Raw genomic sequence first — 24,748 nt, forward strand, 5'->3', positions numbered from 1 at the left:
TTTAGTAAAGAAATGGGGCAATCAGCAACTCTGCCTTGCAGGAGAGAGGAATCATATGTCACAAAACTTTATGAATGGTTTAGGTAAGTTATTTTTTCTTTCAAATTCAACATTTTGTTCCTTTTCTTTTTTTCAGGAGACTTAAGTGAAAGCCCTGTTATTACCAGGGTTTTATAGCTAATGCAGTTCTACATGCACAATTGCTTGAGTGCAACAGATGTATTGCATTTTTAGGTTAGAATTTACTAGAGAATGGAGCAAGAAGATCCAGAAACAATATTATGGTCCTTGAGTGGTTTCTAGCTCTGTAGCTGTTAGAAATATATTGGTGAATGTCTTTTACATGATGCATCAGGTTTAAACAACAGTTCTGGTTTACTACAGATTAACAGTAATTTACCACATGGACCAGACATGCAACTGTTTTAATTACTATTAGGGCATTTTAAACAAATAATGTATAGAATATTTGCTTATTACATCCATATAATGATGTACATAACTTTTCATTACTAGAAATGAGCTAAAACAATGGATGGAGCATTCATTGAGTAAACAGTCTAAGCAAGATTACAAAGTGGCTAGTGGGTAAGCCTAATTATTTTGGCACTCCGCCACCACGGCATAAACAACGGCGTAAGCTAATCTCTAAAGGTCAAGTTAAAGGATGACCTCAATTCCCCTCAGGTTAAAATGCATTTAATTTCTCATCTGGACCTCAGGTACACAATTTGCTCTTCAAGAAGAAAGCTTATTTATAGATAAATATGTTCTGTTATTTGGGCCATGATCCTGTGTCTGTTGTTCTCTGGTCTCTTTCTGTCGTAGGAAGTTTATTAATGAATGTCCAAGTGGACTGATCACTATGCATGAGTTCCGAAGGCATTTCTGCAATGGGACAGTGGGCAATGAGTCAGCTGAGTATGCAGAGCAGATATTCCGCACACTGGACAATAATGGGGTAAACCGTGTATATGCTTGGACTATTTTAATGTTTTATCAAAAACACAGTTATTTGACCACACCCTTTACAGCACAATACCCATGACATACTGAAATCATTATAAAACTGAAATTAAGCCAGCAGCAACAACAAAACAAATGTTTGTTAAAATAATCAACAATATGCAAATAAATCAAGTATTAATGAAAGTGGTTGTCTCCAGGATGGGGTGGTTGATTTCAGGGAGTATGTCATGGCCATCAGCATGCTGATTGAAGGCTCCTCTGTGGAGAAGCTGCGTTGGTCATTCAAGCTATATGACAAAGACAGCGATGGAGCCATCACCCGGGAGGAAATGCTGGAGATCATGAAGGTTGGTAGGCTCACGGTTTACAAATGTACAAAACATGATAAGAATAATAAGTTGTTTTACTTTAGGTACCATAAATATATTTTGATGCAAATACTTTTACTCAAATAAAGTTTTGAACGCAAGACTTTTGCTTGTAACCTGAGTATTTCTACATTATTTCTACATTTACTGCAAACTGATATTAGAATTGAAGAGTGCACCAACAGCATAGTGTTACAGTATAAAGCAGGTCTCAATACAAACTATTAACCTTTTTACCATTTACTGGTGGAAGAAGTACTATTATTTATGCTATAAAATAAATCAAGTCATTTGTACAAAAATGATACATTAACAATGCAATTCCCTTGCACGTGAAGCTGAAGCAGAAGCAAATAGCGATTGAACATATATATGATGTAATTATAATATTTTTTATAATTGATTTAACTGATTAGATTGATGAATTATAGCAGCCCTATTTCAGTGCCATTTTGAGATTCAAAACAATTGTCCAACGTAGGCCTACTTATATGGCTTTACAGGTTTTGCATATCTTATAGTAAAACTTGATCTCATTTTGCTTGCAGGCTGTGTATAAGATGACCGTGGCTGCTGCTTTTACCAAGTTCAACCCACTTACAGCTGAAGAGTGCACCAACAGGATATTTATGAGGTTGGATAAAGACAATAATGGTGAGGAAGTATTACAGTAATAGCATTTCTCAGTACATACAAACTAAGTAAAAGTTGTGCATTAAAAATGTTACTTCAGTAAAAGTATAAAATAGTTTGCATAAAAATACTTACTCATTATGCTATCTTGGTGGTACTTACTGGTTTTCTTGGCAGCAACATATTGGCACCCCTATACATGTCTACAGTTCAAACCAATTTATTCTGATGCACTTTGTAAATTGCTCTGCAAAAGACCATCTGCTAAAGGCCTGATTTGTTATTGTAAATTGCCTTCCTTTCGATGCCTTGTGTCCAGCTGTCATCAGCTTAGAGGAGTTCATCGAGGGAGCTTTGGATGATGAATGGATCAGAGAGATGCTGGAATGTGACCCCAACACTGTGAAGGTAGAGAGGCCACTGAAGAGGGACCCTGCTTTATAGGGACACAAGCGTAAGCTGAATTCTGATATTTTCTGAGTGATTATGCCAGATACGTTTGGACTGAAACTGTCAAGAATCAACCTGTCAGCGGTTTCCATAACAAAGTGTGTCATGGTTTGTGATCCAGTGAAAGGTTTACTCACTCCTAGACTTTGGCACAGTCTACAAAATCTGTATGGCAAAGCAAGAGCTGCTGTTTTGTTTCATTCTTGTTGTGATCTGTTTTGGTTTACGCCTTTCGTTAATTATTTTCTTCTGCTTTAATATGTTTTCTTCTGCTCCTTTTTTTCTGTTTTTTTTTTACCAGCACTTTGGTTCGACCTTGGTCGTTGAAAATGTGCTATATAAATAAACTTTGATTTGATTTGATTTGTTTCTGTTGGGTGTTCGTGTTTGATTGGTTGGTAGTACTGAAAGACAGACAGTGATTGGTTGGTAGGTAGTACTTTAAGACAGACAGTGATTGGTTGGTAGTACTGTAAGACAGACAGTGATTGGTTGGTAGTACTGTAATTTCAAGGACCCCACACACACACACACACACACACACACACACACACACACACACACACACACACACACACACATTGTCCCTGTGGGCACACTGGACGCATCAGGAGCGTCAGATGAAGCTGAAGCCCTTCTTCTTCGTGGGGTTTTTAGACAGCTGGTGGATGGAAAAGAAGCTCCAGCTTCTTCTGACACTCCTGTCGCGTCCAGTGTGCCCACAGGGACTTTGGTATGCATGATTAGGCCACCGGGACCCATTTGTCAGTTGTGGAACGATTTTTGTGAATATTCCTTATTCTTTGCTTCCTAATGTTGTCATTAATAAATAAAGCCCCCGAGGGCACACGTGGTAGGCCTACCCCTGAAAGATATATACCCATATTATGTCCCCTCGGGGGCTCCATATAGATTTCCACAAAAATGCATACATAAAAATAAAAATAAACTCCAAAAAAAATTAAAATCCAAACATTTTTCAAAAAGAGTTTCATTTATAAAATAGAAAATAATCAAAGAAATTCACTAAATTAGAAAAAATGTTTTCACACCACGTTGTGGCTTTTTAGGGCAAACATTTTGTGTCTTAAGCTAAAAGGTTTGGGAATTAACCATTGTATTATGCTACAGTAACATGACCTTTAATACATGACCTTTTGAGTATACAAATGGAACCAAAATGATTTGTAACGCCACTTTGAGAACCATTGCTGTACAGCATTGGTCCTTTTATGTATTCTTTAATGTACCAGTTATGGTGCTATTTTTCCAACCCAGTCACCAGCACGAAAAATCAACCCATTTTTCTGTGTCTAAGTGTATTTATACACTGTCATCCTAAGTAATAAACCATAATGTTATGACATTGTAAAATTGCATTTGTCTCTCTTGTTAGGGCTCCATGCAAGCAGCAAAGCTGCCCTAGTGTACTGTATCATCTGTTATATTATTCTTTCTTCTCCAGTAAAAGTAGGCCCTGTCTCAGAAAGCATAAGAGCTACAGTTCCCAAATGTTACAGGTAGAGATTGATAATATGACCCACGGCAGTGACGGCACAAATACAAACAAAATACAATTTAGTTGCTGATTCCGTGGGTCCAGACTCCAGACAAATCTATTCATATAGATTTGAATGATTTGAATAGATTAGCCAGCAAGCCCAAGAATCAAGAGATGGTTTATTTGTCACTACTCCAACTCCACCTATGCCGGTCAGCGCAACTCTGGCATAGGTGAGCGGTTTTGCCGTATTGCTGGGGAGTGGGGACAATTTAAAACAAATAAAAGGCAGCTTGCTGTGGTTTGCTACTAACAGTAATTTGCATGCACAGGGGGTGAAGGGCTGCCAATGTTAGCTATCTCTTTTTGTTTTTCTTGTGTTTTCGCTCCCGTCTTTTCTGGGCCAGCTCTAAACAGTCTGGGCCACAGCCCCGGTGGCCCAATGGACCCTACGCCGGTGATACAGGTACAATCTGTTAAATGCTAGTGTGGCAACTTAAAGATGGAGTGCCACAATTGGACACCCTGGAGTCGTTTTTATGTGCAATGGTGTATTAACTTCTTATTTAAAAAGTACTTAAAAAAGTAAGTAAAAGTCTGGAATTAAAAATGTACAAAAGCATCAAAATGTACTTCATGCTTCTTATTATGCCGAATGTCCCATTTCACAACTTTTCAAAATGTATAAAAATCGTTTGAAAATATTAGATCGACAAGCTCACAATGCGTTACATCGCAACACATTGTGAGCTTGTACATCGGCTGTTTTCAAATGGCCGAAATGTAGGCCTATAGTTATTTAGTTAAATGTAGGTCTCTATATAATATATATATAGGGTTAATCAAAATGTACAAAGTAACATGCAACTAAAGTTTTCCAATAATTGTGGTGGAGTAAAATAATATTTATCTCTGAGATGTAGTTGAGTACTGTAGAAGTAAAAGTACTGACAATTTGGAAATACAAAAAATACCTCAAAATTGTACAGTACAGTACTTGATGTAATTAATACTGGTACATTACAGACAGCCTCTATAGACAGCTTTAAAGCACAACTCAAGACCTATTTTTTCACTCTTGCTTTTAGTTTTTTCCTATGCAGTGTTTGTGTAAACACAAATATTGAAGACAAAAGTGAGGACGCAAATTGTGATTGGCCGGCGTGATTGGGTGGGAGATATGCCATTGATTGAGAATGAGATGATGATGTATACATGTATGATGAGTTGACAGTTGACATTTTCAGTACTTTTACTTCTACAGTACTCAACTACATGTTGACACTTGACATATGATAATAAGAGCGCCCCTCACTCAGTTCACACGGGTGTGATTTTTATAATCTATGTTATTCATGTCCCCACTGTTTTTCCACTGTTTTTACATTATTTTAATGTTGATTTATGCCCTTGCTTTTATTTTTTCTGTGTTGCTCTGTAAAGTACTTTCTAGACTCTTTCAAAACCGCTCTCAAAGAGGCTAGCGGTTGCAATTTGAAACTGGGCCTGTAAAAAACAGTCAAAGTCCCCCCTTTTCACCTTTTTTTTAAACTATTTTTTCTTCATAGAAGTGTTCTGATTAATTGAAAATATTGGACCCAATATGTAAACAAGTCTTTGTGCTTTTTCTGGTTCTATCCTCAGCAGTTTTTGTATTTTCGTTTGAAATGTACCCATTTTGCTAGCTCTGGTCCATAGCTCTAATGCCATTGCACGGCATTAGAGCTATGAACCACAGCAGCATACCGTGAAATAATCATATAAAAATCAATCATTCAATCAATAATAAATGGTGGCAACTGGCAAGTCTGTAGAGATTGTAGGTGTTAGAACTCATACAGACCACTTGATGTCGTGCACTTCCCTTCCCAGACACTAAAGAAAGGATACCAAAGGGCTCGTAGTCGTTCACAAAGAGGATGCCGCACTCCCGTAGTTTAAATCCCATGGCCCAAAGGGTGAATGGGATGTGATTGGCTAGTAAAGTTAGTTGTCAGGCGACCGCAGCTAGTTTTATTTGTGTATGTTTTTGTTTGTTTGTTAAAGGTGGTTTACAAATTACATGAATACATGTTATATAGATGGCTGCCTGTTTCCTTCTGAAATATTATACATGAGAATAAAAACGAATACAGTTGCCAGTGTTGTTGTTGCTAATAGTAGCCTATAATTTTACTTTGTAACAAAGTCAAAGGTATCCGGAATGCCTCACGCCGACTAGGTGGAGTAAAAATGGCTCTGGAGTCTGGACTCTGGAGCTCACTGAGGTGGAAAGCCTGGTGACGTCTAATTGCCCCCTACAAGTCTGTGCCCTAGTGCCGGGCCAGTTTGCCAACCAGCAAGCATAGAGTTACTACGAGTGAGCTAACTCTGGTCCATAGCCATTGCTGCCGTGGACCAGAGCTACGAGCGAGCCGATTACACTGCGATCATCTGTTCGGGCTATGGGATGCAGAGTGCAGACTTTTTCCCCAGGCCAGAGCCATAGAGTAAGAGTAAGACATAGTTACGACAACTCCGTTCACTTCATGGGGCCAGTCCAATGGCGGTTCTTCTATAGACTGCTCTCTTTGCTGCTAGTGAAGAGCGAACAGTAACAAAGTCTGACCTGGACCGGAAGTTGGCAGAATGCATTGATTGATTGTCATGATTTATTAACAGTTTGCAGAATTACAGTACATTTCATACTCAATACAACTGTTAACTGTGAGTGGACGACACCACCACAAAGCTTTACACTTGTTTACAATGGGGCCCACCATTTTCAATTCATCAAAATTGGACTCAGGCAACAGCCCAGCTTTAATGATCTTAAAATCCCTTTATTTTAGATCGTTTTTTGTAATAGAACAACCAAAACATTACAGGGACTTTAGTTGTCAGTCACTGTGCAATACTTTAAAACAGTTGTCACGTTGCACACTAGCTCTGGTCCATAGCCTTACTGCACACATGCACATGCCTAACTAACATTGGTGATATTTGCGCCGCCCTCGTTGAAAACAATATTTCAAACTCCAGCTCGTCACTCTCCAGGCTGCATGAACGAGCGCTCGGTTTTCTGCCCCCTCAATGTCGTAACTTCTATGGCTCTGGTTTTCCCAAAGCAGTGCAGTCGGGAGCAGGGCGGGATGTTCCAGTGATGACGTTTCAACTTTCCAATCCCAACTTCCCTGTGTCATTACAGTTCGCTTGGACATGGCGTAGGGATGTGGACGGCTCGTGGGTAGGCTTGTAAAAGTTGGAGAAGTGTATGAAACAACGCAGCTGTGGGTTTTTGTCATTTTGTTTGCAGCGTTACATTCGTTTGGGATTTTTTTTGGAGTAAACTGTCGGTAAGTTAAGTATGTATGTTACTTCAGCATGATTTTGATGCCTCTCACATTCGATTGTGCTACTGTCGAAGCGAGGCTGCTGTGATTGAATTACAACGCTGTAACGTTATTACAACACGTACGTTAACTCTGTGTTTAATATGCTTATGTACCCATGTAACGTCTTACGTCTGGAAAGTTAACTTTTCCACAACCCAGTTTGTGCCCTCACATTTTGGTACTCACCATATTGCCTGAGGTCACGTCTTTTTTACACTACATAGACCAACAATGGGCTAAGTACATTTTAATTTATATACTATACATTTTTTAAGTGGTTTGCGTTAGGTGTTGACATTGACAGTCACATAGACCAGTTAATTCAGACTGGAAAAAGGTAAAGTTGCCCAGATATGTTGTTTTTGAATAGTTATTTATATACTATATTATTCCTTGATGCAACCGCTGTCGTCATCATCAGCCCCACTGACTGGATAGTTGTCTGTGGATAAAGATGAACCATCCAACCATCCACCGGATGCTCTGCTGGCCAATCGCCACTGGAACAATGCAATGCTCACCACGGGTTCCTAAAAAGAGTGTACGACGTTCTAACACTCAGACAGTGCCAGCCCAGCGTTGCATTTATGTTCTGTCAAACTCATTATAGGAGAAAGGTTTCTTCTTTGTAATATATATTGTCATTTGCGGTTGGTTGTTTCTTCACATTATCATCACATATTATTAGCCACGTTTCATCGGGCAGTTACATCTGGCTCTTTTTGTTGGAAGTTTCCAATTTCCACATCTCTGTCATGTAGTAGGCTACACTTAACTGTAGGCCTACAAAGAGGCATATTTATAGATAATTAACTGCTGTGTATAAATATAATAGCATAATTTGAGAATATATGGTATTTTACAATGTTATTGGAGGATTACTGGATTTGCAATGCATATTGACAGGAAGAAAGGCTTGAGTTTAATCACATTCAATGCTAGTATCTTTACCCCAGTTTGTTTACGTATACTGGACCCATAGGGCAGAATCGTAGAAGCAGTAGAAGGTTATGGATCAGAGCTACTGGACCCACTACTACTACTACTACTGCCTGTGGTGGATTTTTTTGACCACAAATCAGCCTATTTTATACATAGAGAGAAATAATCCCCTTTTTGTGGTCTGTACCCCAGTTTCCCCTTTGATGTGTACTAGGCAGTATAACATTTTGAATCAAATATTTTGAGCTCACAGTTCTATAAATAAATAGCTGCAGGTTATTTCAGAGCAGCACCCCACAGGCAACTAGTGAATGCCACAAATATATCTGCTGCCAAGAGACAACAGGGTAATTCTACTGAGCTATTTGTGTTGGGGGTTTTATATTGTACAAGTTTCAAGCAATTTGTTCATTGGCATATGTCGATTCCTTACAGGTACAGTTACACAAACACAAACCACACCAGAAAAAACCCATTGACCACTGTCTTCACCTATTTGTTAATGTAATATGGTTAGCTTTGGCACTCTTTGACATTGAATTGTCTGGATGTCACCGGTGGTGGTAAGAGAGGTATTCTTCCAGTATTCTATGCATAGTTAAGAAGTCATGACTGCAGCATTGTTATATTTTGTCATTTAAACTTTTCCCCAGTGTTTCAAACTTTCCCCCAGTGTTCAGTATAAAACATGCCTTGTCTGTAGTGGAATAGCATTACGTATCAAAGCCAGAATTAGATGGGTCAAACAGACTGACTGTTCTGTCTTGGAAACGATGCATGAAAGTAAAGGATTATTTAGTCAAGACGTTAGATGGCTCAAAACATGGAATTATGAGCAAGAGAATGTCATTATGTGGTTAGACACGGATTCCAGCCCCCTGAATTTATTTTGTTCACAGACGGTATGTAGGAGCTAGATTCATTTTCAAGTCTCCTCGATTAACGCTATTATTGTCTTCTTTCGTGGAAGACAGTAGTGCAAACTAGGGTTTGTGCCAGCCCAGCATTGTAAATTCCTCCCAGAGCTTTTTACTACCAATGCAGCTCGTCTCTCAGTGCGGTTCTCCAAGCCCTTGTAAACGACGTAGTTGCATGGATGCCATAAATGCTTCTTTTCTTCAGAGACAAGTGGCCCCGAAGCCAGTATTTTTTCCCTTCGTGTGCCAGAGCAGGGTTTTCTATCAGTCAGTTATGGGCAGAGGGAGGAACAAGACTTTGTATGCCGGGAGTAATCCAGCAGTCTGGAGACCGGTCAGGATGGGTTTCATTGCTCCCCTCCTGCCTGAAGGGTTTAGAACTGTGATGGATTTGAAAAGCCATTAGAGAGTTCTGCTCTTCCCCGTCTCCCTCACCACTCTCTGCATGCCTCTGTGAGTTTTTACGCCTGCTTTCTTTAAAGGGCAAGCCTGTTTTTGAATGAGGATTTGGGTTTGTTGTGCTGGGGGGAGGGGGATTAAAAGAGTATCCGGGGCAGGTGTTTATTCAAATGGGATTTTCTGTAGTGTGGCAATGCATTCTCTAGCCATTCCTTTTTCCCCTTTTCACATGATCCTATTGAAATGCCCTGGCAGATTGAACAATGACCCTCTCTTATGGCTGCTGTAAGTGGTGCGTATAGAAAGAGACACAATGACAGTGATGCCTGCTTGAGTTCTCCTGTTGAGATCTCTTTGTGATTGCAGCTTGTACCTGTCGGCTGTCGCTGGTACAAAACGGGCCTGCCAGGCCAACTCTACTTTTGTTTATATCCATGTTACCAAACAAATGCTGAAATAGATTCATTCATAGCCTCTCTTTATGTACTTTATGTAATCCTGGCATGTTTTATTTTCTTTATTTTTTGAACAGTGCTAGCCGCTCCAACACGTGGCTTTGTGTGTGCCCCCCGTCATGTGGCAGCCACTCAGAATTGAATCTGAATTTATTTGTGACTTTATTGTCACATCACATTCTCACTTCAAACACGAGTGTGATATATTTTTTTACATTGAGGGACCTTTAGCTTTGCATGATACACACGTATGTGTGTTGTTAGCCGGGAGCTCACTCAGCTGGGTCTTCTGTCTGTTGTGTTTATTCACAAGTTATTAACACACCACGATGGCATGGCAAGGTTAGAGACATGTAAACATAGTATTAGAAATGGATTGTATACTAGGCGCGCAATTGCGTCCGTAGGTTGCATTTACTATGAAAACCTGCATCTCCCATGCTTTGTGACATCACGTCTACATACAGTATATGGTCACGCCTTGTGACATCATGTCTCCATATATGGTCATGCCTCATGACATCACGTGACATCATAATCTCCCTGGGGGCAATATGCAGTGCAGGCAGATGAAGTCTGGTTGCGGCAGGCTAGATCTGACCCCTCGTGCCAAAGCGCCAGCGCTCGCGCAGCAATCTGCCGTCACCCAGGCGGATGCGTGCACGAGATCTCACCATTTAGGGCGAGGCCACTTTTCGCCCTCAGGGCGTCTTACTGGTGTAAAATGGATGTTGCTGTTCAAATGGACACAGTGTACAGTAATTAACCTGTGGTACATTAACCATGTCAAACAATCAGATAGTAATGCAATAATAGCCATCAAGTGTTCTGACACAGGTTCTACACTTTGTTGGTGCTGCGGAGGGGCCAAGTGGATAGCAGGTCTCTGAGAGGCAACATCTGGGCAGTGGTCAGGGAGCACGTATCTGTTTGAAGTGTGTTAACCTTACCCCTATTTGACTTGACTATCTGTCTGAGAGTTGTGCTGAATCAGGACTTTAAGGCAGGCCTTGGCTTGCAGGCTTTCCTTCTAGTTCCAAACACTGTGATACCTACTTGTTATACAGTAAACATTATAATACATATACTGTACCTTGAGAGATACACTATATATCCCTATACTACTACTATATCCCTGTATACTAGCCTATATATCCCTATACCTGTATTACTCACTGTCAGAGTGTTATGTGTAATATAACATGCCTACTTTTTTATAAATGTTGACGTTACCTGACGAAGACCCACATGGGTCGAAACGTTGTACCTCTAAAAATTGCTTCTGGGAGCTACAAACTACTGCTTTCGTTCATCTATGTCCCCTTTATGCCCATATATGGATATATCTGTATCTGTCCATGTCCATTTTATGCCCATTGCCCATATGGAGATCCCTGGTGTCAATATATGCGCATAATCGGACTCCATATGGTCATAGCAGTTGGATCTGTGATTATGGCTATACAGTATGGGCATATATCTCCTAATAAAACATGTTTGAGATAAGCTAGATATACCTAGGCAGTAGGCACAGAAATTAGCTTCTTTGAAAAAGTCAGTCGGAGCTCTGCAGATAGCTTTGAGCAGCTTGTTCCCATTGGCTATCTGAATGCCTTCACCATGGAACAACTGTGCACAGACTGCACACTGACTGGTCCTCATCTTGTTCCATCCTGCTGTAAGCTGTGAAAATCCTGCTGTTTTCATGCATGCTTACTTAAAAAAAAAAATGGAGGGTCTGACCACAAGAATGCTGAAATGACAGTGCTAGGTGGGTGGGTGGTTTCCATAAAGATTTGAAAATGATGCCGTTTTCCAGTGTTGCACCCTCCCAGGGTGTGAGGTAGCTGATTAGAGAGGTGTGTGTGTGTGTGTGTGTGTGTGTGTGTGTGTGTGTGTGTGTGTGTGTGTGTGTGTGTGTGTGTGTGTGTGTGTGTGTGTGTGTGTGTGTGTGTGTGTGTGTGTGTGTGTGTGTGTGTGTGTGTGTGTGTGTGTGTGTGTGTGTGTGTGTGTGTGTGTGTGTGTGTGTGTATTCATGCACAGGCACATTTGTGCTTACTATGAATATACAACACAGTCTTTTGATTAGACTCTTAGAGAAAGGCATTTCTGTGTTGTTTGGGCTGATGTCCAGAGTTGGGCCGCTGAAATGAATCTTCACTCAACTCCCAACAGAGCATGCAGTGTCCTGTCTGCTGTTAGCCAACATTGTGCCAATACTTGAGGTAAATGGCCTAATTGATATTCCAAAATGTGTTGTCCAATGATCCAAATCTGAAAGAGGATGCCTGAGCACAAACACAATATGTTGTCATTGTCACACCTCATACCCAGATTTTAAATGTGATGGTGTCTTGAATGGTTCAACTCATTTGCTCCATATTAGTTTTTGAGCACATTGATTTAATTCCATACCCACAGACAACGGAAACAAATGTGAATGTGTTTGCAGTTAAAACAATAATATGAGCAGTAGCAATAAGAGGCCAAGGATGCGATCTGACTTAACTCTGTATTTAGGCACAAACGACAACCAATGCTTTGCAGTGGTGGCCTAATTCTTGGGTGCAGAGCCTCACTTATTTGTCAAAAGCTGCACTCAGCCAAAATTAATTTCTGCTGCTCTGGATAACATTTTAAGAGTTATTCTTCAGTACAGTGCTTAATCTGATTATGCAAGGGGTGTTCCTATATGTCACCGCGAAGTAAGCACATTAAGGAATGTCGGTCCACTACTCACATTCCTGATACCTCGGTTATATGAGATATACTACAAGTCAGACCATTTCTGATACCTAAGCTACAGTATATGCGGCCCGCGACATACAATCAGACCATCCCAGTGTTTCATTCTTCGGGCAGCCTAAACTTTGATTATCAGGGCACCGGGCTGTCACGGTTTGAAGTCATAACAATCTTGGTGTTATTTCCTTTTTGTTGCATGACCTTGCTTTTCTTTCTTTGCTTCTTCTTTTGGCCTTGATATTAGTATACCCACAACAAGTACAGCAAAAGACAGTGGTGGCATGATTTCTGAATGTTCAGTCAATTAAATAGGAAACACAAAATAAACAGTGAGCTTTTTATCATTTCAAATGTTTCATTCCCTGTGTCCCTTTGCCACAGTGTAATGTAGCCCTGCATTGTGCATAAAAATTACTTTCCCAACATTTGCCTCTGTCATGTTTTGACCTTTGTTATACATCACCTCCATGAACTAGACTAGACGCTGTCTATTATAGTTGGTAGTTACACACGTCTTGTTGACCTATTAAATTAATCATGGTTATTGATAGTGATGATTTTTGGCGTCAGGCAACAGATGTTAGCATTTTCTTAAAGGGACATTTCACCGCTGGAAGAAACTGCAGTCACTAAATGTTAATAGTATTTGTAGTAGATAACAGTAGCACAATTTGAAATTTGCACCCTATCGCCAGAAAAATAAGTCTGTGTGTTCCTAGGCCACTAGGGTTTGACTGGATTGCTGAATTCCTACAATGACCATAATGCTTTGGTGCACCTCCCCTCCTTGTGGAGCGGGATGGAGGCTGCATGGAGGTGTGACTTGTAGTCCAGGAAGGAAGTGAGACCACATTCTCATGACAAATTTTGGTCATTAACATAAAACATAAAACACATAAAACCCCCAGGAAAGTGTTTCTTGTGTCCTAAACATCTCAAAAAGGGTGAAGTGGCCCTTTAATGCCTGTGGTAATTGGTTTGTAATGTATGCAAAAATGTGGTTTTATTGTGCTGCTGTGAGCCTGATGGATGGATGGGAGATAGGTTGTACAGACTGGTGTTCATGGGTTATTAATCATTGTGTAACAGTGGGGAGATGAGCAAAAAGTACCGGTAGTTTGAATTAAGTGCCAATTTTCACGATTACATAGTTGTGAGGAAAAATATCACACCCGTGTGAACTGAGTGGTGCAACTCCGTGTGGGGGTCCCCGGTGGGTCCCCTGAACTTCCAGAACCACAGGAACGCGCCCAGGGTGCCAGCCCGGTTCAGGCGAGCCGGCCCGTGTCCGAAACAGTCGAGAAATGACAGAGTTACCGTGTGGGGGAATTAGCATTTAGCAGACACCTCTCCCTCTCTTTCTCTCTCTCTCTGTAATTAGCAGGAAACAGTGCAACACTATCTCTCTCTCTCTCTCTTTTTCTAGCACAACAGCGCCCCTTTTGCCCCTAGTGGTACTCTAAACATAGGGATGTGCTGTTCCTTGGAGTGGTTGCACCACTCAAAAAGAGAGAGAGAGAGTAAAAAAAGATTGCTTTGTATTAATTGTGCAGTCCTATAGGGACAAGTTGTCCCTTACTGGAGTTTGGGAAGCATTTCAAGTAAATATTTATTTAGCTAAAATTCAGTCTTGTGTGATTCATTTCTTTCTTCGCCCTCTCTCATCCTAGGTGACTCAGTGATTCAAGATGATGTCAGACGCCAGTGACATGTTGGCAGCTGCCCTGGAGCAAATGGATGGCATTATAGCAGGTAAAGGTTACAAAATGTAACCAAATGGATCATTTGATTGGATAAATGAACACTGACAGTGCATTTTAACAGTGGGCGACAGCCTGGTGTATTTTCTGGGAGTGCGTTATTTGTCTATGGGACAACTACCGGCAATAGCAGGCGAAGAGGCGATAGTTGAACGCCCACTAGGAGATTTGTGCTGTTGTTCTCCCGCTGTTGTGAGGATGTTAACTGTACAGATTTCAGCTTATGTTGTCAGATCTAAAAACCTGTAATAAGTTCAGATTGTGTTGAAGCAAGTAGTCTGCAGCAATTGGACCCAGGGTAATGCTATTTGTCTGTCATAGACCTGACATTTCCATCAGCCATCAGAAGACATGATGTCCTGAGGTCCACGTTTGGATAGGCTTTAGCATTTATTCTGTCCTCATTTAGGCTCGGTGGCTTGTGGCCATGTGGCCAACTGAGTCCCATTCAAAGCACTGTGTTCAATTTGTAGGATTATTCACTGGTGTTGAGCTCACAACTCAAGGCGTGACTGTGAGCTTGTTGTAAATCTGCTATTTATGATGAGGATTTGTATAAAGAGGGAAAAAGTAGGGAGTAGATCACTGGTTCCCAAACTGTGGGTCGGGACCCATTTGTAAAAAGTAGTGAACATAGCTAAGCCGATCTACAAGTGCGCAACAGGGCACGAAGCAAAAAAGGTGGGAACCAGTGCTGTAGCCCCCCTGGGGACACCAGTCAACAAAGTATATAGGGCCACCCCCGGCCCTATGGTATTAAGGCTCAGTCCTAGGAAGCCGGCACGGGTTCAAATCCGATCTGAGGCTCTTTGCTGCATGTCCTTCTCCATATCTCTGTCTCTCTCATACTCACTATCATAATCATTATCATACAAAACACAGTATGTAGTGGTTCATTTACCGTTATTCTCAGGGGCTTTCCTAAGCCCCAGAGAGTATGATGTAAGAGCAGCATGGCTTCCGTATGAATATAAACATGAAGGGGGCATAGCCATAGATAGACCTGATTCTACCTAGAGCCAACATTCTCGCTCGCATTCTTTCTTAGCTTCACCCCAGTGTAGTGGTTCACACACATTAACCACTTCATCCCATTGTCGTGTGTCAATCTACAAGCTCACAGTGTGTTGTGACATCACTGTAGGCAGATGTGGTAACTACCTGTCTCGTTCTCATTCCTGTGCCTCACCCTCCACCTGTTGTCCTTCTTGCTGTCAAGGCTCCAAGGCTCTGGACTACTCCAATGGCCTGTTTGACTGCCAGTCGCCCACCTCTCCCTTCTTGGGGAGCCTGCGGGCACTTCACCTTCTAGAGGACCTGAGGAGCGTTCTGGAGGTGATGGACACAGAGGAGAGGGAAGGTCTACGTTGTCAAATCCCAGACTCCACCGCCGATAGTCTGGTTGAATGGCTGCAGGGCCACCTGGTGAGAAAAACAAACACTCACGCTGATAGACATTTAACACATGCATGTCATGCGCTCGTCACACAGTGGTAAAGTACCTGCCCACATCCACAGAGTCTAGGGGTTTGAATCCACTGTGGTGCAATTGGCTTCATCGAGCAAGGAAACTGGGTGGCGAGGGTGATATTTGTCACTGAACGTAGTCACGTACTCCTACGGGCTGGGGACGCACATGTAGGGAGTGTTGGGTGGGAGGAGTCAGACAGAGGCTCTATGACTACCTTCCTCCCGGTGGGTACTCTTCACTGGCAGTGAGGCAGTAGGATTCAGCACACAGAAAACACTAAGAAAAGCACTTGCATGTCATAATTATATCATTGGGATGAGATCAAGCAAGACAACAGACTGCAAATAAAATTGAACAGATTTGATAGCATAGCTGGTTGATCTTAGTATGGTAACAATTTCAGCCAAAGGCTGCATATGAAAAATGTGTCTGGGAGGTTAATATAGCATAGCGTTTTAGCTGCCTTTTCCTGTTTAATAAAGTTTCAGCTTCCGAGTACTGTATGTTTTTGTCACATTACTGTTGTTTTCTTCCTCTGTGTAATGTGTAAATATAGGGATCTTGCGTTGCTGCGTGAAGATTTAGAGGACTTGTTTACTCTCTAAATGTAGAATTACTTTGCATGTGGTGGATTTCCCTTTTTATTGGCAACAACTTCCCCTGTGAAAAGACATATGCAATGAATGAGCATAATGTGAACATTTACATTGGTAGTATTAATAATATGAATACAATATTTAATACAAATGCAAATAATATATTTTATAGTACTTATTTTAAGCATTTGAGAAATAAATAATGTATACTGGAAAAAGTGATGGGATGAAATACATCACTCATGGTGGTTCACTTGCTAGGATTGCAAATCTATTTTTGTCTATTAGTGAAGAAAATATACTGAATTGCAATAAAGTTTTGCAAGCAGACAAGAGAAATACGTTTCTCTGTGATGATAGGGGAGAAAATGTGCTCGGAATGCAAACAAGCTTTAGCACATCTGTCTTGCTTCTCAATTTAGCCCACTCAATACCACATTGCAACCCAACAAGTGCAGAAGAAGGGCAGTGCCAAATATTACACCCAAGTAGGCAACCATTTTGTTTACTAAGCAAGAACATCACTGGTATTCTCTGCCGAGCGGCCTGGGAATGAGAGACGAATTGCAGGTGTTGTCAATGTCACTGCGAGGGTGCTCTGAGAGTGAGAAGCACACTCATGTCCTGGGAACCAGCATGCTGTCTGGGACAATAATGGGCTGACTGCCAGGCAAATGCCAGAGTTTATGTGTAATGTGCACAGAACTCTAGTCTGTAAGCAGGCCGCCTTCTCAGCCATGTACGGTGCTGCTGGTGGAGAATAAATCAGTCGTAGCATCATGAGAAGGCTTTCATGTAGGATTACTATCGGGCAGTGAAACATTAAAGGAGTTGCTCATCCAAGAAATTACTTATTTTCTATCAATTACACACTCCGTGAACTCATGGAGATAGTAGACTCTTTGGTCGGAGACTTTTTGAGACTCCGCCGCTCATCAAATTAGTGGCTTAGAAATGCGACGAAAACATTTCAAGGCATCAACAACCTAATTTTACTATACATAAAAACTCCTTTAAGGATCATCTGACTGATTTCTTGAGATGCCACAGGAATTATTGTTGACTGGAACATGCATTATGGCTCCTTTGCCACTAGTGACCCTTCCACAATCATGCCATACTGTGTATATACTATATACCCCATCAAAGCAGACTGTGTGGATCAATATCGATTGTTTAAATTCATTTCATTCTTCTCTTTTCTCCCTGTAGTCCAACGGGCACCTCTCGCTGAGCGGGGGAGACCACCACTACCAGGAAAGACTCTCCAGACTAGAGAGTGATAAAGAATCACTGGTGCTTCAGGTAGCCTTCAGCAGCCCCGTTTTTGCTTGAGACTTCCCTTGAAAGACTTTTTACTATACATAAAAACTAAACTATAAAGCGCATTGAACTTGAAAAGATAATATTGAGGTTTTGGTGCTGTCCAGGTGAGTGTGCTGACAGACCAGGTGGAAGCTCAGGGGGAGAAGATCAGGGACCTGGACATGTGTCTGGAGGAGCACAGGGAGAAACTCAATGCCACTGAGGAGATGCTGCAACAGGTACTGTACACTGTCAAGTGTTCATTTTACACTCATGATTTTACTATGTATGCGTCTATACCATTGCCAATGCATTATTGTCTATTCACAGCTTCAGACATAATATCGCGACGTGCATACAGTAGATATTCTTCTGTTAATGGGTTTGATTTAACTTATTTTTAATATTTTCTGCATCGTTATAAAACTTTTGCCAAATTTACCTGAATACTGGCTAGATATCATTGCGTAGTTGAGAAGTTATGGGCATATCAATTTAATTCATAAATCATTATTTTGACTGTTCCCTAACCACAACTTTTCAAATCAATCTGACTGTGATAACTTTAACCAAATATAATGGCACAATAACATTTTGTGTGTTAGATCACTACCTCAAGCATGTTTGAAGTCTCTGCAAGTTGATGTGTTTGGGGAAATGGTCGACAGTAATATGTAGTGAATCGTGGTTGATTGAGATAAACATGCCAGACCATGCCAGTACTAGGTGTGTGTTTTCGAAACACTGTACATTTTCTGCACCACTGCAGGAACTGGTATGCAGATCAGCCTTAGAGACCCAGAAGCTAGACTTGATGTCTGAGGTGTCCAACCTAAAGCTGAAGCTCAATGCCATGGAGAAGGACAGAGTGGACTTTGATGACAGGTTCAGAGACAGTGAGGTATGCTGTGCTAAATCCTCAGGAATTTTCATTGTCTCTTTAGGTTTCCCCCGCTTCCCCCCTTTCCTTGCTAAACACACAGTCCCCCCCCCCCCCCTCACACACACACACACACACACACACACACACACACACACACGCACACACACACACACACACACACACACACACACCAAAACACTCAAAGCACATTATTTTGGCCGTGCACCTGTGTGGAGGAGGGAAGCCTTGTGCCATCATGTGTTTCAAAGCAGCTGTGTGTTGAATGAGAAAAGTGATTGTTGGATTTCAAGGAAATGTCAGCCTCTAGTGGGATAGCTTGTGTGTGTGTGTGTGTGTGTGTGTGTGTGTGACTTCACTGTTTGTTTTGCAGGATGTGATCAACGCAGCTGTGGTGCATAAAATCCTGTGGCTTGTTTGTTTTTGATAACATGAGATTGTATTTTTAGCTTGAATTCCATGCAAAAAAGAAAAGAGAAATACTGTTTTAAAAAAAAGAAAAGAGATGTCAATCTCATGTAGAGATAATTTCCTGAGCCAGCTGAAGCGTGCAGAGCACTTGGGCAGCTTTCAAACACATGATTGTTGTTGTAGCAGTGCAGCCGTGTGTCCCAGTCCCCTGGAACAACGGGCTGCTGTCCGTGCCTCAGGGTACGCTGAACGCCCCCTCCACATCCCTCCACCACCCCATCCACCAGCAGCTTCCCTTCATCTCATCTGATCTGTACAACTGCTTCGGGAATTCTCATATCCAAGGAAATCCTTGGATATGAGAATTCCAGGACCAGAGTGTCCAGAGGACACTATAATACTGTTATTAAGTCACTGCATTGTCAAAGCTACAATGTGGTTTCTGGTTTATCAGTCATGGATGTTTGGTTATAATGTTCTTGAGATCGTCTGCATAACTCAACATGTACTACTGTATAGGTTGCCTCGGGTTTGCTTAATTTATAAGCAAATAATACAGATTATTATATCCATGCTCCTCTGGCTGTAATATTGTATTCAGTTCAGTTTACTCAATCAATCTGATTCAAATTTAAAAAAAAAACATCCTCAATGAAATTAGATGAAAATGGTATGGTGCCGGTCGATGGTGAAAGATACCAGTGGAAAACCATGTCCTCTCTGGCCTGTTAAAGCGTGGATTGTAGGCTTACAGACTCATGAGAACTGCATGCTATTGATTAAGTCATCCATGTGCTGGCTATATTTCAGTAGCTATCTGGTGTATTTTATGACACATTTCTGTGCTGCATTTTGTCCTCTGGGTGTCTCTCTGTGATACAGTCTTTCTGCTTTCAGGACCTGATTCTTGAAATTAATGAACTACGGTACAGACTGACAGAGATGGATAGTGAAAGATTACAGTATGAAAAGAAACTCAAAACTACAAAGGTGAGTCAGTTCATCATATTCCCAGATTGCATGCAGTGCTCTACAAATAAAATCACCATAGTCATAAATGAAGATATGAAGTATTTATTGTTTCCATTCATTTCCTTTTTGTTATCCTGAAATGGATTCGGAATGTGGTCTGTTTTTCTATTTTCTATTTCTCTCTTTGACTTTGACTCGGGTTTCCCTCTTTCTTCACCGTCGTCTCATAAACATATCTTTATCTTTCACTTCTCTCACATCTCTATTTTCTCTCTTCTCTGGTTGAACTCTCTACTGCTAGTCTGTAATGGCTAAGCTTTCTAGCCTGAAAATCAAAATGGGGCAGATGCAGTATGAGAAACAGAGGAAGGAGCACAAACTCCAGGCTATGAAGGTTTGCTTCCCTCAGGGTTCCTGTTGTGCTTGCCTTATTTTATGTTTTTGTCCACCTTGGCTCCTGTCCCCCCCCCCCCTCCCCCCAAAGGAATGTTAAACTAGTGTGCAGTGTCTGTTTTCTGTTGTTGTTTTTCATTGCCTTTTCGCCCCTAGAAGGAAATATCAAATGTCACTTTTGTAAAATAAATAAATAAAATGAAATCAGTCCATGTTTTATTTGGGGGTTGAGTCAAAAGAAAAGATCAAGTGTGCTAAAAGAATCCCACTTCCTTTGGGCTCCATCCTTCAAACCACAGGTATGCTTTAATTTGTGGCTTTTCTGCCCTCTTTTGGCAAGAGTTCAGTTCAGTGTGTTTTGCTGTTTCTCCTTTTTGTTTCACCTTGTCCTACGGATGAAGAATTTATTTTGTTTCGTTTTATAAGAAATCTGTTTTCTTTTACTTTTGAATGTGAATGTCCCCATGCTTGATCGCATCCCGGTTGCTTAACCGTGTACTGTGTATTGCATAATGGCTCTCGTCAGCCCCTCTCCCAGATATCAGCACTAGCTGACCCCTCCCTGCCCCACAGCCCAGGTGCGACCAGACCACACGCTGCCTCGTCGGCATCCTTCAAATGTTTGTGTTGTGGTTTGTTTGTAGTGGTGAATCATTTTGTGTGTGTGTGTGTGTGTGTGTGTGTGTGTGTGTGTGTGTGTGTGTGTGAGTGGGGTTGGGGGTTGCTTGCATCAGGCCTGATGTTTTCTGTGTCCTGTGTTTAACAGGAGGAGCTGGCCATGCTGAGAAGGCAGCTGGAGGGCAGGGACGGAGAGTTGAGGAGACTACAGGACGAGACGTGCTTCAAAGCCCTTACCTCCAACAGTACAGACGGCACAGACCGAGGTGGGCTCACCAGAGGTGTCTTTGCCTGAAGAAGAAAAAAATCTCAGCACTTGATTAAACTCAATGTATTTTCGCGAAAGTAAATTAAAAGACTTAACCACTTAAGTCCTAGTATCCCTCTTCTGGTGCAGCAAAAATAGCAGATCTACAAGCTCACAACACATTGCAACACTATGTATTGTGAGATTGTAGATTGGCGATCTTTGCCAAAAAATATTGGTGTAGAGGAGAGCATTGTGGGGCCTGATAGACCCATGGGGGGCGCATGTCAATACATTACATAGGGTTTAAGTGGTTAAAGACATAGTGAATTAATATTGTTGTGTTAATGAAAACAAGTCAGTCATGTTTACAGATCAGACTGGTGGGAAATCCTCCAGAAACCTGCCAATAGTTTTTTGTTTCATAACTCCTCTGTCCTGTTTAGTCTCTCATCCAGATGAAACTCTTAAAAAGAGGCTGAAAGAGAAACGTAAGGGCGGTTTTAATGCCTGCCTGTTTATTGTTGCACCTCATTATCTGTCCCCTGTTTGCATGTTTGGGCATGAGCCACCTGAACCCCTGCTTGTCCATTATAACCCATTGGAGTGCTAATAACTGACTGTCTATGGAGGCCCAGTGCTCCACCTCACTGTTTAAAAATAGTGCCTCTGTTAAGCATAATTTATACTTTGTCATACTTAATTTCAAGCTTGAAAATCAGTTCTTTTTGGCACTGTTGTGTCACAAAGTATAAATTAGGCATTATTAGCACCAAGGAGACTGAATCCCAAACTCTTATTGTCATGTCAAAATCAAATGTGCCCAATCTGAAACATCAACAAGGAATGTTCGCTTTTTGTTTTTCAAACAGAAAATTAAGAATGAATGGTTTTACTGTGTCATCCACTGTCTTGCTCCTCCCTGTCACCCGTGCAGGCTGTGCACCCCACCCTCACAATAATCACCTCTTGTACTGTACCCCTGAACAACTCTCCTTATACTTGCCTCTCACTTCTCTAAACGTTCCCTCCTTACATCAGCACCCAGTGTGTGCCATGCTAGCTAACATAACATAACATAACATTATTGTGAGAGCTATGATCTGTAGTCTCTGCCACATACTTCAGGGTTTTCATGATGGTAGAGCCTTTTCATTTACTGCACGTGACTCTGTTGCACAAACTTGGCCACTCTGGGCAGTGGGCACTGGGCACCCATAATAAATGGTTATTTTGAAAACCATATTCTTAAAAAGATACTTTAGTTGTAGAAAATATAAGAAAGTGACCATTTAAAAGTAAACTTTGATGTTTTAAATGGTCACTAGTGAAAGCTAAACCGTTGTTCCCCAGGCCAGGGTTGCTAATGTTGGATGCGTACTCTTTAATGTTCTTCTAAAGAGCTGTGCATGATGGAAAGTGAAAATGTTCTACTTAGATAAACAATGTCACATCAAGTCTCCAGTTAAATGTGTGTATGTGAGACTGAAGCTGGCATAAATGGCAAACATGTATTGCGGTATACCAATATGTGTTCAGGCTCACTCCATCAGGGAGTTTCCAGATCCACACATGCTCTGCTCTGTGTCTGAAATGCTTGTCTTCTCATTAATAGACGTGGAAGTGCAGAGAATGAAAAAGGCAGTTGAATCGCTTATGGTAGCCAATGAGGAGAAGGTAAGTGGCCCAGGTTATTTTTCCACTCTTTATTCACATTTAGTTCAGCGCTCTGCGCTGAATCTGTTCTGCTGTCAAGCAACCACCTCCGCCATCCCATTGCCTCTTCATCCACAGGATCGCAAGATCGATGAGCTGAAGCAGTCGCTGCTGCGCTACAAAAAGGTCCAGGAGATGGTGATGTCTGTGCAAGGAAAGAAAGGTTAAACTACTTAGATTTTCGGTCACTGGCTCAGTTGAGGCAGAGGCTCCTTTATGTATTCAAAGGATCAATGTCTGATTCCATTGTGTATTTAAACTCTCAGTGACCCACATTGAGCATAGCCTCAAATTTCCTCTGTGGGCTGAGTTTTCTTTTCTTTTTCCAATCCAGAGAAAGCCAAAGATGGTGAGAGTGATGAGAGTCACAGTGACAGTCCTATCTCCATGTTGACGGTCAACCCTGTCGCCGCGGAGACTGAACCGCCTGAAGTTGCTGGTGTTGTGGAAGTGAGAGAGAAGAGCCCAGATGAGGTAACACAGGAGTAGCACATTATGTCACAGTATCAGACTTTAGATGGAGTTGTCAATAGATGAAGAAAACTCCCACCCTGCTGGGAGAGCAGTTGGTCAAAATCGGATCAATCAGTCCACAAATATAGCCAGGGACAACTATCACGGCAGCCAACGGCGTCATCTCCGGGAGTGCCCAATAGCTTAGACAGTGGACACCCACTGGCAAAATAATAAGCCAATATGCACCCACTGAAATGAAGACTGAATATCCCCTCCCCCTGGTCATGTTGTCACGTAGTCACACACCTTTACGGGGGGGTGGGGGGGCGCTTGGGCCACTGAGGTGTTGGGGCGAACAGACCATTCATTCAAATGCTAATAAGGTGGCTTTTGTTCTGCTGCCAGGTACAATTTACAATTTAGGCATTTAGCAGACGCTCTTAACCCAGAGCGATTTACATTAAGCAAGAACAAAAGCATGGGAATACATCACATAAAAGCATTTATCATGAAACGGGTAGAGAGTATAAATGTTGCATACAGTACAGGCTTTACTTCCATTTGACTAACTACTATGATGAAGCCACCTCAAGCCAAGAAGAGATTCGTCCAGTCCATGCTACAATTCGGCACCGCTGCCGCTGGCTAAAACACACCCTAACCAGTCCTTAATATCTAGCGGAAAACCCACCAATAAGCCCTTATCCAACACAAATTAACTAATTTTTCTCAAGCCGCACAATTTCACTGGAGCGCGCAGCGCTTATATGCACGCAGACAGCACATGATACAGGCCTACATGTCCCGACCCAAACACTGAGGACAGTGAGGAGGTAAAGTAAACTTGTTTATAATGTGCCAAGAAAAATAGATTCCAATTACTTTTCGGTGCGCACTCCACACAGAGGTCCTCACAATTCAATTAAATTCAAAGGGCTTTATTGGCATGAGAAAACATACGTTTACATTGCCAAAGCAGAAAGAACAATACAACAATACAGCAATACAATCAAAACAAAAATGATGTACATTTGAAGGTCAGAATCTTCAATAGATCAAATTCTATGTACCAAGGTCACTCAATGCAGGTATAGTGCAGGAATATACACCAGTAAGACGCGCAAACGTGGGAAGCGAGCGCAGCTCGTA

General features: G+C 41.6%; 2 protein-coding genes across 6 annotated transcripts in view; both read left to right on the forward strand.

The window, feature by feature from the left end:
- Positions 1 to 12: 12 nt before the first annotated feature.
- On the forward strand, positions 13 to 2,414 carry LOC308313628 (guanylyl cyclase inhibitory protein; the record flags this gene model as incomplete). Its single annotated transcript, XM_080760850.1, has 5 exons — positions 13 to 83; positions 829 to 961; positions 1,167 to 1,316; positions 1,886 to 1,991; positions 2,290 to 2,414. 5 exons carry the CDS (start codon positions 13 to 15, stop codon positions 2,412 to 2,414), a joined length of 585 nt encoding a protein of 194 aa, XP_080616976.1.
- A 4,695-nt stretch (positions 2,415 to 7,109) lies between these two features.
- The window catches only part of ppfibp1b (PPFIA binding protein 1b), a 28,787-nt gene continuing 11,148 nt past the window's right edge, over positions 7,110 to 24,748 (forward strand). For 3 of the 5 annotated variants that reach the window (XM_080760737.1, XM_080760740.1, XM_080760739.1), the window contains exons 1-12: positions 7,110 to 7,256; positions 14,424 to 14,505; positions 15,733 to 15,938; positions 17,793 to 17,885; positions 18,011 to 18,124; positions 18,655 to 18,786; positions 20,095 to 20,187; positions 21,329 to 21,446; positions 21,874 to 21,918; positions 23,043 to 23,104; positions 23,222 to 23,306; positions 23,478 to 23,617. In XM_080760737.1, the coding sequence (XP_080616863.1) occupies positions 14,442 to 14,505; positions 15,733 to 15,938; positions 17,793 to 17,885; positions 18,011 to 18,124; positions 18,655 to 18,786; positions 20,095 to 20,187; positions 21,329 to 21,446; positions 21,874 to 21,918; positions 23,043 to 23,104; positions 23,222 to 23,306; positions 23,478 to 23,617 (1,152 nt within the window). In that variant the 5' untranslated portion in view covers positions 7,110 to 7,256; positions 14,424 to 14,441. Of the gene's footprint in view, positions 7,257 to 10,851; positions 10,911 to 14,422; positions 14,506 to 15,732; positions 15,939 to 17,792; positions 17,886 to 18,010; positions 18,125 to 18,654; positions 18,787 to 20,094; positions 20,188 to 21,328; positions 21,447 to 21,873; positions 21,919 to 23,042; positions 23,105 to 23,221; positions 23,307 to 23,477; positions 23,618 to 24,748 lie in introns of those variants that run through there. The other 2 variants (XM_080760738.1, XM_080760741.1) reach the window with 2 other exon arrangements.

This window comes from Protomyctophum bolini, assembly GCF_963924005.1.
Source record: "Protomyctophum bolini genome assembly, chromosome: 4".
NCBI classification, from domain to species: domain Eukaryota; kingdom Metazoa; phylum Chordata; class Actinopteri; order Myctophiformes; family Myctophidae; genus Protomyctophum; species Protomyctophum bolini.